Raw genomic sequence first — 12,174 nt, forward strand, 5'->3', positions numbered from 1 at the left:
ATGGGCGCTTAATAATAGTTGGCTGGATTCGCACACACACACATATACACATATGCACATATACATATTTATATATATGTATATATAGATTCGCATGTATTTTTCACAATTGGCTACGTCATGAGCTGCAAGTTGAGTGCTTTGAACTTTTGCTTTTTGTTTATGCGGTAATTGTTAATTAAAGTTAATTGCAAAGCCGTTTACAAGTTACTTAGCGTTCGATTTGGTAGCCCAAATAGCGACGCGCCGCTGCTCAGCTCTGCTCTGTTCGGCTCGCTCGTCGGTCTTTCTCTCTATTTGGAGTTGCTCTGTCATGCATTCCGAAGCGCAGCTCATGAATATTTATACAGTCAGAGTTATGTCCGCAGTTCACAATCGCAGCGCTTTGCCATAATTCTTATGGCTTATTATAAATTCATCATTGCGGCCCATTTATGTCTGCAGCTACCTCTTTTTCTGGCGCTCTCAAATATATATATATATGTATATAAATAAATAAATACATATACATTCACTCTTTTTGCAGACTTTTCAATCTCAGACAAATGCGAGGACTCCGGCCTACGCGTCAATGGCAAGGGCAAGAAAATGCGCAAGCCACGCACCATTTACAGTTCACTGCAGCTCCAGCAACTGAATCGACGTTTCCAACGCACCCAATATCTGGCTCTGCCCGAACGTGCCGAGCTGGCCGCGAGTTTGGGCCTCACGCAAACGCAGGTGAGTCTTATACATATATACTATGCATATATATACATATATATATTTAGATATAAATTACTTTGTATAAATATAGAGTTATTTGTGATGTGTATAAATATAGATTGAGCTAAGCTTGACATTTCAGCTGAAATTATAATGTATGAAGTTAGAGATTGAAGAACATTTGATTAGCATATATAGACTGTGTATATGCATTTATGTAAATTATGCATTAGTCTAATACTAAATATTCTTCACTATATACATTCTATCTGCTCTCCAGGGCTTATATTTTATATACTCTTTATAGACTTTAAATATTTTATATAAATATTCCTTGCATTTTTCATACTCGTTATACTTCCTATACTCTCTGTACTCTATATGTTCTTTTCTCTTTCCTCTCTACTTTACACTCTTTCTGTTCCATACCTTCTATACCATATGCTCCCATCTCCACCCAACATCCTTCTCAAGCTTTCATTCTCAAGCCAAACTATTTAATAACTTAAAAGCTCTACACTGCGAAAAAAAACTGAGTTTCATTTAATATGCAAGGGTATACACGGCATATGCTTTTACTCTAACCCACATCAAGTCAATTCCCCAGGTATATAGAGTCCTGCCCCAGGGCGAAAAAGCCAGAAAACAAAACTGCAGCCGCAGCCGCAGCCGCAGCAGCAGCAGCAGCTAAATGCATTTCAAATTGAATTGTTGACAAGCCGCTAATGTTGACTGACAAACGAGCCAAGCCAAGTCAACCAAGTTGCAAACAACAACAACTAGCTAGACATATGCTAACGCCCACGCCTGTGACATATATATATATATACATATATAGATATATATATACATGGATACATAGTTACAAGCCGGCAGACAAGCTCTAACGACTGTATTTAATATCATCATAATGTATGCGAGCAGAGCTAGCTCTGCCTCTCTTCATTGTTGTTGTTGTTGTTGTTGCATTTTGCACGTGTGTCAATGTCAACTTTTGTATGACGACTCAGCTAAAAACAACAACAACAATGAGTATCTTGCGAATACACGCGCTGCTGCCCACGACCAAGAGAGAAAGATACAAACATAAAAAAATTATAATTGTTATGGAAAAAAAAGATATATATGTACATATATATATATATATAAGGTATATATAAAACGAGGCCTGCCTGCCATTGTGGCTGCTTTGGCGACACCCACCCAGTTTTTTCAGTTCAAGTTCCAGACTCGTAGTGCCCGAGCCTCTGTCTCATTGTGTCTGTTGTTGTTGTTGCTGTTTTGTTTTCGCTACAATAGTTTTCCACATGGAAAGCAAAAGCAAATAAAATTGTTGCAAAAAAAACACAGACAAATAGTCAAGTAGAGGAAAAACAAAAGTTGATGTGAATGAGTCTCGTTTTTGAGAAATTTATTGATAGTGGGCGTGGGCTTCCTAATTGAATTAATGTGCCACAAAAGTTCACGCACACACACACACACACAGAGAGAGAGAGAGACTGACAGAAGGGGCACAACTGTGGCACATTGCAAGGCAGCTCAAATGAGACTTGTAAAACAAGTTGAAGACCCTGCTCAGACTGCTGTGTGTGTGTGCGTGTGTGTGTGTGTGTGTGTTGCGTGGGTGTTGCTTGGCCGCAAGTTGTTTATCAAGATAGTTATTTGAATACACGGCTGCGTTGCTGCCATGCCACAGAAACCGAAACAGACACAAGGCGCACAGTTGAGACTCGACGTCGTCGTCTTGCCTCTGAGGCGGGGCGTGCCACACGGCGGCTGTGTAATAAATTTGTGGCAGGCCAAAAGCCGTTTACTTAGTCACCCCATAAACGCTGATTTACAAGAGGGCAAAGCACCCAGCGTCCTAGAGAGAAAGAGAGAGCGGGAGCCAGGCTCCATAAAATGTGCCAGCAACAACAACAACAACAACAACAACAACAACTGGCAGCTGTCAATCGATGTCCGCATTGTCAGCGCTTGCAGTTTTCTACTCAAATTTTTGTTTTTTGGCGAACTAACTAACTAAATAAACAGCCACGCCCACTGTACCACAGGCCGCATGCACACTGCCCACGGGCGACACAATCAATTTGCTTTATCTGCCCTGACCCTGCTATAAATACCCCAGGTAGGGTTAAGCACAAAATTTAATTTATGACTGCAACAAAGGGTGTTTGTTTTGTTTTCCCACTGTATTATGCTTCGTTTTTTATTATATTTTTGGGCTAACTGTTTCTCTGTTCACTGGTCAGCTATGCAGTTCCGTCTGGCCAGAGTCCTGTCTGTCCGTGCGGACTTTCGCTTTCGTGGCACGGCGCGTGTTAATTAAAACCGCCCTCAAAGTTAACTTTGGCAGCCGCAACGGAAGTTTTTTATTGATTTGCTAGCGAACATCTACAGCTATAAAGCTATAGCTATAACTAAATTGTAATCGTTATTGTTGTTGTTGTTGCTGTTGCTGTTGTTGGCCACGCCAATGTTTGAGCCGTGCAAACAAACTATTGTGCTTTGGCCCAAGATTTATGCGTTACACAAACAACAACTGCATTGGCCACTCGAGCGCCAGCCGCAGCCCCAACCCCAGCGTCAGCAAACATGGCTTAATGGCCTTCAGCGGGCAACGCCGGGCAACTTGGCTAAATTAAAGCTTTAAGAGGTTTCCAAGTTTTCAACTATATACTTACATTTTTTTTTGGCTAAGGCTAAGATACATTTGGCGTGAATTAGGCAATGCTTAGGGATTTGAATATTGGTAGTTCTATGGTATAATTATTTAATAGATGTCCATTAACCCAAATTTCTCACTGAGACTATCATAACTGGGCAAGTAGTTAGGCTAGGCTCAGGAAATTTCATATACTTCTATACTATAAGCTTTTCTTAGCATATATATTGTCATAAGCCTTATCGAGCTACTATATTATATAGCTACCATAGATTTTTAAAGTCTTTTATGTGAGAAATCAATTTGCTAATTTAATTTGTCTCCTGAATTTACATAGGCCTAACGGAAAACTGAGATATTTTTGATATATTATCATAGAATGCTCATCATAAGCTAAACCTAGCCAAGCATAGTTACGATAACTATCTTAATATCTGAGTTATATTAGAGCTTTGCATCTGCATACTGTATAGTTAACAAGATTTATATATATAAAATTATAGCCAAGGTGCTCAACCTAACTTTAGTATTGTGCTATAGATCTTCATATAAATAGATTTATATAACACATACATGTATATACATATATACCTCACTCACACATACATACAGAGTATTAAAACTTCATTAGTTTTCAATCGTTGATTTCTCTAGCTTTTTTCTATCGTTTTTTTGGGGCGTTTTATACAATGTTGTTGTTGCTGTTGTTTTTCTTAAAGTTTTGCATGTTGAATGCATTTTTGCATTTTACAAAATGCTGGCAGGCAATGTTATTGTAGCTATTGTTGTTGTTGTTGTTGTTGTTGTTTTGATTTTTGTAGCTGAGAGCTCTCGACTCACGGCTGACACTGACAGCTCGTCGTTGTCGTTGTCGCTGTCGTTGTTGTCCGGCCTCAATCTGGCGACACGTTCTAACACCTGCTAATGAAAAATGCAACAGCAATGGTCTATGACTATATAGATATGGCTATAAAACTATACGATAATATACTTTGCTCAAAACTGTGGCACATTTTGCTTGGCTTTTAGTTTTTGCCGCGTTTCGTATTTTTTTATAGCCTCTGGTTTTTTCTTCTTCTTCTTTTATATGTATGTATGTATGTATATATTTTAGTGTTGGCTGCAAAATATAATTATGGTAATTTCATTATTATTATTTTTTGCGTCTTCTGCCGCTGCTGCTGCGACGGCGGCTGCGGCTGCAAAGAGTGTATATAAAACGAGTTTCTGCCGTTGGCCGTCAGCTGGCTGCCCCCTCGACCTCTCCCTCTAGTTGAATCTCTCACTTGGCTTCAAGTACTTGGCGCACTTGTAGTTTGATTTTGAAAGTGCATCCGGTGACTGTTTCGTCAGATCCATATACTATATAGCTATATCTGCATATATTGCTGCATATGTACTCTCTGTGTGTGTGTGTCTCTGGCTGTCTGTCGCTTTCGCTTTGATTCAGTTTCAATTAGAGCTAAATACTCGCTACTGTTTTCCTTCTTTCTGTTGTGCGTGTGTGTGTGTTTTATTTCTTGGCTTACACCGCCTGCCGCCTAATTGAATAATTACATAGAACGCTGGCAGCTGATCGCCAATGCTTCAATATCAACAACAAAAAAACATATATACAACCAAAAACAAAGCAGAAAAAAATGCACATAAAAAAACTCAAGCACCAAAAACTCAAACTTGAAGCTGACAGCGCGAGACAAACGCAAACACTCTGGAAAAAAAAAGAATATATATATGTACATATATGTGTGTACATACATATATATATATAATATAAATCAGAAAGAGCCGAAATTAAACAGCGCTGCTGCCCGTGCGAACCGCTCAACGAGCTGATCTGAAAAGCGAAAAGAGAACCTTTTAAACTGCGTGTTTATGAGCTCATATCGGCACATTTTGATCTGGCTGCGACGGCGACTACAGCTGCGACTGCGACTGCGGCTGTGCTCGCCCGCCTGCCACAAAAGGGCGCAACGGCTGAGACCGAATTGTAGGAGGCCACGCTCGAAAAGTCTCGCAAAACAAAGGATTTTTGAGGATTTTGGCAGCAACATCAAGTTTATGTTTAGCAGATGAACTGCCAAAACGGCGCTTGTAGAAGCTCTTCAGCATGCAAGACTCCACAGAAAATGTTCGTAGTGAAGAATGGGAGAAATATGCTCAAAAAATAAAAAAAAATGCCTCTTGGTCTTGACAAAAATGAATGATAATAATGCTAATGACAGTTAATTATTATTATTAATAGGGATAAATGGAGTATGAAAATAGAGAAAAAAATATAGTTTTAATATTATAAAATCTCATAATAATAATGAAAATATAATGATAATTATGAAAATGATAATAATAATAATAATAATAGAAGTCAAAATTAGAATATTAATAATGATAATACTGCCAAGAATCATAACAAATGGCAATAAAAATCACAGTCATTACGATTAGATTTAACTATAATAATAATAATTACTTTTTCTAATCATACTACTTTTAATGCTTGTAATAATAATGATGTGTTAACTATAAGGTGTACAGGCAAAGGTATATGAGCAATAGATCCATTTAAAAACAGTCTAAGAATCAGCACGTAGCAATTCCTTTATTTAATTCCATTGTAATTTGTTGCTGAGAATTAGCTAAACTTAAATACAGAATTACAATAAGCTTACCATTTTAAAGCAATTAGATAAACTCATAATGTTGCACAGTTCATTTAGTCAGATTGATTAACTTATAAATATGTTTAACAAATTAATTGTCATTGAAGTTTTATTGATTTGTCTCGCTTTGCCTTATCACTGCCTCAGCTTGTACTAACATTTTACGACTGGCTTGGCTAGCTGCTCTCGCCTGTCTGCAAAAATCAACAACGCCTGCTTTAGGCATGTGTGTGTGTGTGTGCGTGAGTGTGTGTGTGAGTGTGTGTCTTGGCTGCTGCACGCAGACGCAGACGCATCGCCCACGGTGCACACCTTCGCAGCAGCCTTTGTTGCGTTTGTTGTTGTTGTTGTCGTTGTCCCTGTTGCTGCCGCTGCCGCTGCTGCTGCCAGCGATAAGTCTGCTCCACCCCTAGCCCCAAAAGAGCGCTGAGCAAAGGTCATGGACTTCACAAAAAAAAAGCAAATTTCAACGGAATTCCAAAGCAACTTTTATAAACATCTCAAAATACTTGCCAAAAAGCATTAAATTATAAATTAATTTAAAGAGCTCGGCGCACAAAATAGTTTTATTGTATTAGGCAAAAAAAAGAGCTGAAAAAAACTAGCACAACTTGATTTAAATAATACAAGTGTCGAGTTAGTATCAGCGGCTAACTTGGAGCGACAGCGAATAAAAAAAAATAAAATAAAAATAAAATGAAATATAATGAAAATGAAAAACTGGCTGACCGCATTTAAATGCTCTGGCAACGAACGTGACAGCAACAGCAGTAGCAGCAGCAGCAGCAGCAGCAGACACCGCAGCAACAATAACAGCAACAACAATGACAACAACACATCGTATATCAGTGATTGCCTGATTTACGCGCGCAATGTCAATTAAATTATGGCACATAATACAATGTAACTCAGCAGCCACAACAACAACAACAGCAACAACAACATGTCTTAATCACACGCACATTGCAATAGCAACAACAACAGCAACAACTACTCTGTGTTACCCACCAGCAACAGTTGCTGATCGTCGTCGCCTCCCTATGTCGAAATTTTGCACCGTGCGCTCGCGTAACAGGAACTTTGAATTAAGTTTGATCAGCGCATTGCTGTTGTTGTTACTGATGCTGGTACTAGTAGCTAATACAACAGCAGCAACGACAACAACAGCAACAACAACAGCCAGCAGCCAGCAGCCAGCAGCGACAACAAATCAAGTTGCCATTAACAATGATGCATTGCCCGAACTGGAAGCGTAGCTCCAGCTCCAGCTCATCGCAGCGACGGGGTGTGGGCACTCAATTTCTCACTCTTCAGTCAGCCTCAATCAGCTCACACACACACACAGACAACGAGTGACCGCATTTGCATTGGCGAGCGCATCTAATGCATAGCACAATGTATCTACAGCGCGTACAGATAAAGATACAAATGTATCTTTGAAGAGCGTGCCTTTAATTTTATTACGGCCAAAGTTTCGTATTGTTTTTGTGCTTGTGCTTGTGCTTACGTGCTGTTTGCACAATCTTGATGCTGCTTGACATAATTCGAAGCAATCCAAATACAACAACACAAAATCTATGCCAATGGATTTTTGCCTTCGACTTTATATTTAAGGCGTAGTTCGTAGAACCGATTCGCTGTGCTTTGCTGCTTAAGCGGAAGCTCTTTGAACCAGCTCCAGGCTCCATAGCGAATTTTTCGATTTGAATTGAGGCGATTGTATGCAGATTCTAGGAATTGTAGACGATCTAATCTGAAATCACAAATTTCTATTAATTTATAGATTTTTCACTTTATCTTAAATATCTCAAAGTTAAGTCTCGTCTGCAATTTAAGCCACGTTTCATAGTCTGTCTTGCCTCAATATTTTCCTTTTACTTTTATTTTCTATTAACTCCTTGGCCAGCTATTTGCATGGCTGGCTGGCAACAGGTTTATTTATGCCATTAGTTCAACTATTTTTTTTTTTTTCGCTGCTTCCTCTGCTGCTGCTTCCTCATCTTCTAGTTTGGCTACTGCAGCTCATCAGCTCGTTGCCAGCGATATCAGCAGCTATCTATCTTAATAGCAATAGAAAGCATGTTGGGCGCCTTTTCCTCCAGCTATACATATTCACCTATATACTAGAGACACTATATACATATCAATATATTTATTTACTTTTTTCTTGTTGTTGCTTATCGTGAAGTTTGTGCTTTACAATCGGCCTGAACATCCTGTCGCAGCGCATTCACTTCCTTTTGGCAGCCCAAGAGATTTGACGCTTTGCCGCTGAAAGCTTGTTTCCACATTTCATTCACAATATTTACAACAACAACAACAACAAAATTCACAATTTATGTTGGGCTTTTGCAAAACTGGTCAGCGGCTCAGCATCGTCAAATGCGGACAGCTGTGTTGCAGGAAATTACAAAATACAAGAAGAAGACAACAACAACAACAAAATATGTGAAATAGCCCGGCGAGCGTTAAGCATTTCAGCCGGGCCATAAGACCAAGTGAGAGTATGCAAATAAATAATAATTTATTTGTATTGCGCATAGCAAAAATGCCAAAGAGCGAGAGAGCAATACAGAGAGAGAAAGAGAGAGTGAGTGGGAGAGAGAGGGGGCGAGGTAGTTAGTAAACTAGACGACAGCTCGTCTGGCTGCTTTGGCTTGGCTCAAAGTATTGGCAAATAAAACGTGGCTTGCCATATACGTTGACAGCCACACACACTGATACACACACTAGCAACAGCAGCCTCAAGGATGCGTGCCCTTGCCTTTGTGTCTACGCCAGCCGCAGCAATGTTTACAGCTCGAGATTTCAGTTACGCGATAATCACAATAATTATTATTTTATTATGAAAAAAAAGAGAAGCAGCGAAACAAAAAACGACAACAACAACAACAATAAAACAAAATTAAAATCAACTTTATGACGACGACGAGGCATTGACGGCACTCGTTCCAGGCACAAAAACCAACTCAGCAACACCCCGCCAAAACTTGACTCTCGACTGGAGACTCCAGCTCCAGCTCCAGCTCTGGCTCTGGCTCTGGCTGTGGCTCTGTCTCTGGCTCCGGCTCCAGCTCTGGCTGCTTACTATGTGATGTATTTTTAATCGATGCGTTGAGATTTGCGCACTGTGGCCGCTGGCTGTGGGTGGGTGCCCAGCATGGGCCAGAGAGAGGAGCAGCAGCAGCAGCAGCAGCAGCAGCAGCTGCAGCAGCAGCAGCAGCAGCAGCAGCAGCAGCAGCAGCAGCAGCAGGAGCGGCATGAGTCAGCGCAAGCTCATGTTATAATTGGTTCTCAAATTTGCGAATATGTTTTTGTGAAATTTAGTTGGCAATACGAAGCCGCACGCCAACCCTTAGCCAGTGGCGCTCCACCCACCCCCCTTGATTTGCAGCCCTTCTTCTTCTCCTTTGGCTGTTTAGCCTTGTAAATGCGATGCCAATTAAACGACTCAAATATCAGCTGCTTCTGCTCTGCACTATCCTCTGTGGCTGTGGCGGGGTTAGGCCATGTACTTTGACACTCCAATTAATGTTGTTTTATACTATTTGATATTTGGCATTCGATGAGATGCGGCAAATCTTTACGCGACAACAACAACAACAACAATTGCTACTACAAATGACAACAACAACAATAGCAGACAACTTTTAACGCTTGGTTAATTTTGTACATTTTTCCACTCTTTTGTTTGTTTTCAGTTGAGTTTTTGTTATTTCTTTTTTTTTTTTTGTTTTTTTTCATGCTGTTTTTCCATTATCATGATCGCTGTTTTGTGATATCCGTTGGGGCTGTGTGTGAAAATGCATAGGAAAAAACTGAGCCAACAACGAAAACCTTAAATAAAACGACAAATAATAGTTAGCTGGCCATGATTTCATTTGGCTTGGTAAAGGAAAAAAAAAATACAACAAATAATATTTAAATTACGTCCAAACAAAACAGAATAAAAAAGTGGATAAAAAGTTGGAAAAAACCCCAAAGAATGCGCTTATATAAATTGTGCAATTACCCGCCACACTTTTTTTTATCATTTTTTTTTTCATTACTTATCTCTTAGTTGGGATCTCATAAAGTGAAATGCGATCGTCACCAGCGCATCATTATGAAATGCTGACCACAAATATGATTTGTATAGTACCATAGCATACCCATTAATTAATGAGTAATGAGAAAGGATAGTATATATATAAAAAAATGTTTTTAAAAATCAGAATCTATAATTGGGCCTGGTATTTTTCCAAGGGTATTATCATATATACATTCTATAAGAAAGAAGTAACATATTTAACATATTTTAATTTAAATAAATATTGAAAGCAAATTTATTTTTGAAAATTTTTTAAAAATTTTAATTTGATGTGTTTTTGTGATAGTATAATTATAAACTGAATTGCTACGCTAAGCAACCTCGCTCATCCTTTTTCCAGGGTAGTTACTGGTCCAGTACCCTCCTCGGTTTAGTGCCCGCTTTAGAACAAAATGTTTAGCCGCAACATTTTCTGCTTTTTGCCCTTTTTCACTTAATTTGTTTGCCTGTTTGACATAGTATGGACTGTTTTAAGTGTATATATATAGATAGATATATAATATATATATGTGTATACAGCCACAAAGTCACCTGGAACCCGTTCCAATTTGTTGGAGCCGTGTGCGACGGCCTGGAAAATGTTTCAAGTGCATTTTTACGAGCGCTCTTTAATTTTGTGTGTGGCTATGCAGTGCCGCAAAAGAATTTTGTGCGAGCAGCGCAGCTTAAATAGCGGTAATTAAAGTTGTGGTTAAATAATTGACTAACTGCAGAGCAGCAGCTATTTAATAAGGGGTAAGAAATATGAAAGATGGAGAACAAGTTCCAAGTAAAAAGTAGAGAATGCCTAAGGGAAATATCGTATATGTATCATATCTTTCTATATGACTATGACTATATAATAGTATAATAGCTCCACATTAAACTTTGACTTCGCAATCGAGCAAAGTTCGCAACTGGCTTAAATTTTCCGTAACCTCTCTCTTGCCCTTTCATTGGATTGCATTAGCCGCTGGATCTGGGGATTCCCAGAAATAAATTTCACAATTCGCTCTTTGTTTCGCATACAAAACTGAATAGATCGATAAATGAATATATACAGACGTCAATATCGACACGTGATAAAGCATAGAGCTACATTTGTCGACTCTAAACAAGTATTTCTTTCAACAGAATCGCATTAATATTAAATAGACAGGCTGGGGCTTTAAGTATTTCCCAAATAAGCAACAGCTGCGCATGTAAGACTTGGCTTCCAAAATAACAAAAAAAAAAGAAACAAAAAACTAATAATACTATATGTTAGCTTGTCAGCTAGTTGTGCCACGCCTCCTGCCGCCTTCCTCTAAGGTTTGGGCATGACATAAGCAGCACGTACTTTCAGCTAGTTCGACTGTCACCTGCTGCAGGCAGGCGAAGCCGCAATTAAATTAAATATGACTAATATTTTGCAGTGACTGTAGGACACACACACACACACACACACACACATGTATATATATATACATGTATACACTAAAAACAACAATAACAACGACGTTGACTAAGTAAAACTTAAATGCGCGTCGCGCTCTCGAGTTTTGTTCGACAAAAATTTTTTATTATTGTTGTTATTGTTGCTGCTATAGTAGTAGATGTTGTTGTTGTTGTTGTGCTCGTTCCGCCCCGTCACGCCCTCCTCACAAGCCAGCAGCGACGTCAACTTGGAACTTGGAACTGCAGCAATTGTTGTTGTTGCTGCTGTTGTTGCTGCTGTTGTTGTTGCTGCTGTATCTGCTTAGAATCTCACCTTGGCAATTGTTGATCAAATGCTGCCGCCGATTTATTGTTGAAAACATTTTTGCTTCAGCTGCTGCTGCTGCTGCTGCTGCTATTGCTGCTGCTGCTGCTGCTGTTTTTCATCATAATTTTTGAGCAGTTGCTGTTGTTGTTGCTGTTGCTGCTGATGGATTACAAAAGCACAACTGCAGCCAGCACTGACTCAGTTTTAGTTTAGCTGGCTACAAATTAGAATTACAAAATTTCAAGGCCTTGCAGGTGAATCAAAAGCGAATGAGAATTCGAATGAGAACTGGCATTCGTATTCGCATTCGTATTCGCATTCGTTTACGTTT

At 39.3% G+C, this 12,174-nt stretch overlaps 2 protein-coding genes across 2 annotated transcripts in view; one reads left to right on the top strand and one right to left on the bottom strand.

The window, feature by feature from the left end:
- Positions 1-12,174, bottom strand: part of LOC108653980 (small ribosomal subunit protein mS37) — a 145,718-nt gene that overhangs the window by 76,218 nt on the left and 57,326 nt on the right. The gene's annotated exons all lie outside the window — the stretch shown is intronic.
- The window catches only part of Dll (homeotic protein distal-less), a 29,133-nt gene that overhangs the window by 6,434 nt on the left and 10,525 nt on the right, over positions 1-12,174 (top strand). Inside the window, exon 3 of the mRNA XM_018106882.3 lies at positions 527-720. Coding sequence (XP_017962371.1) covers positions 527-720 — 194 coding nt within the window. The remainder of the gene's footprint in view (positions 1-526; positions 721-12,174) is intronic.

The sequence above is a fragment of the Drosophila navojoa genome, chromosome 5 (assembly GCF_054131105.1).
Source record: "Drosophila navojoa isolate 15081-1374.11 chromosome 5, UAZ_NAV_1.0, whole genome shotgun sequence".
NCBI lineage: Eukaryota > Metazoa > Arthropoda > Insecta > Diptera > Drosophilidae > Drosophila > Drosophila navojoa.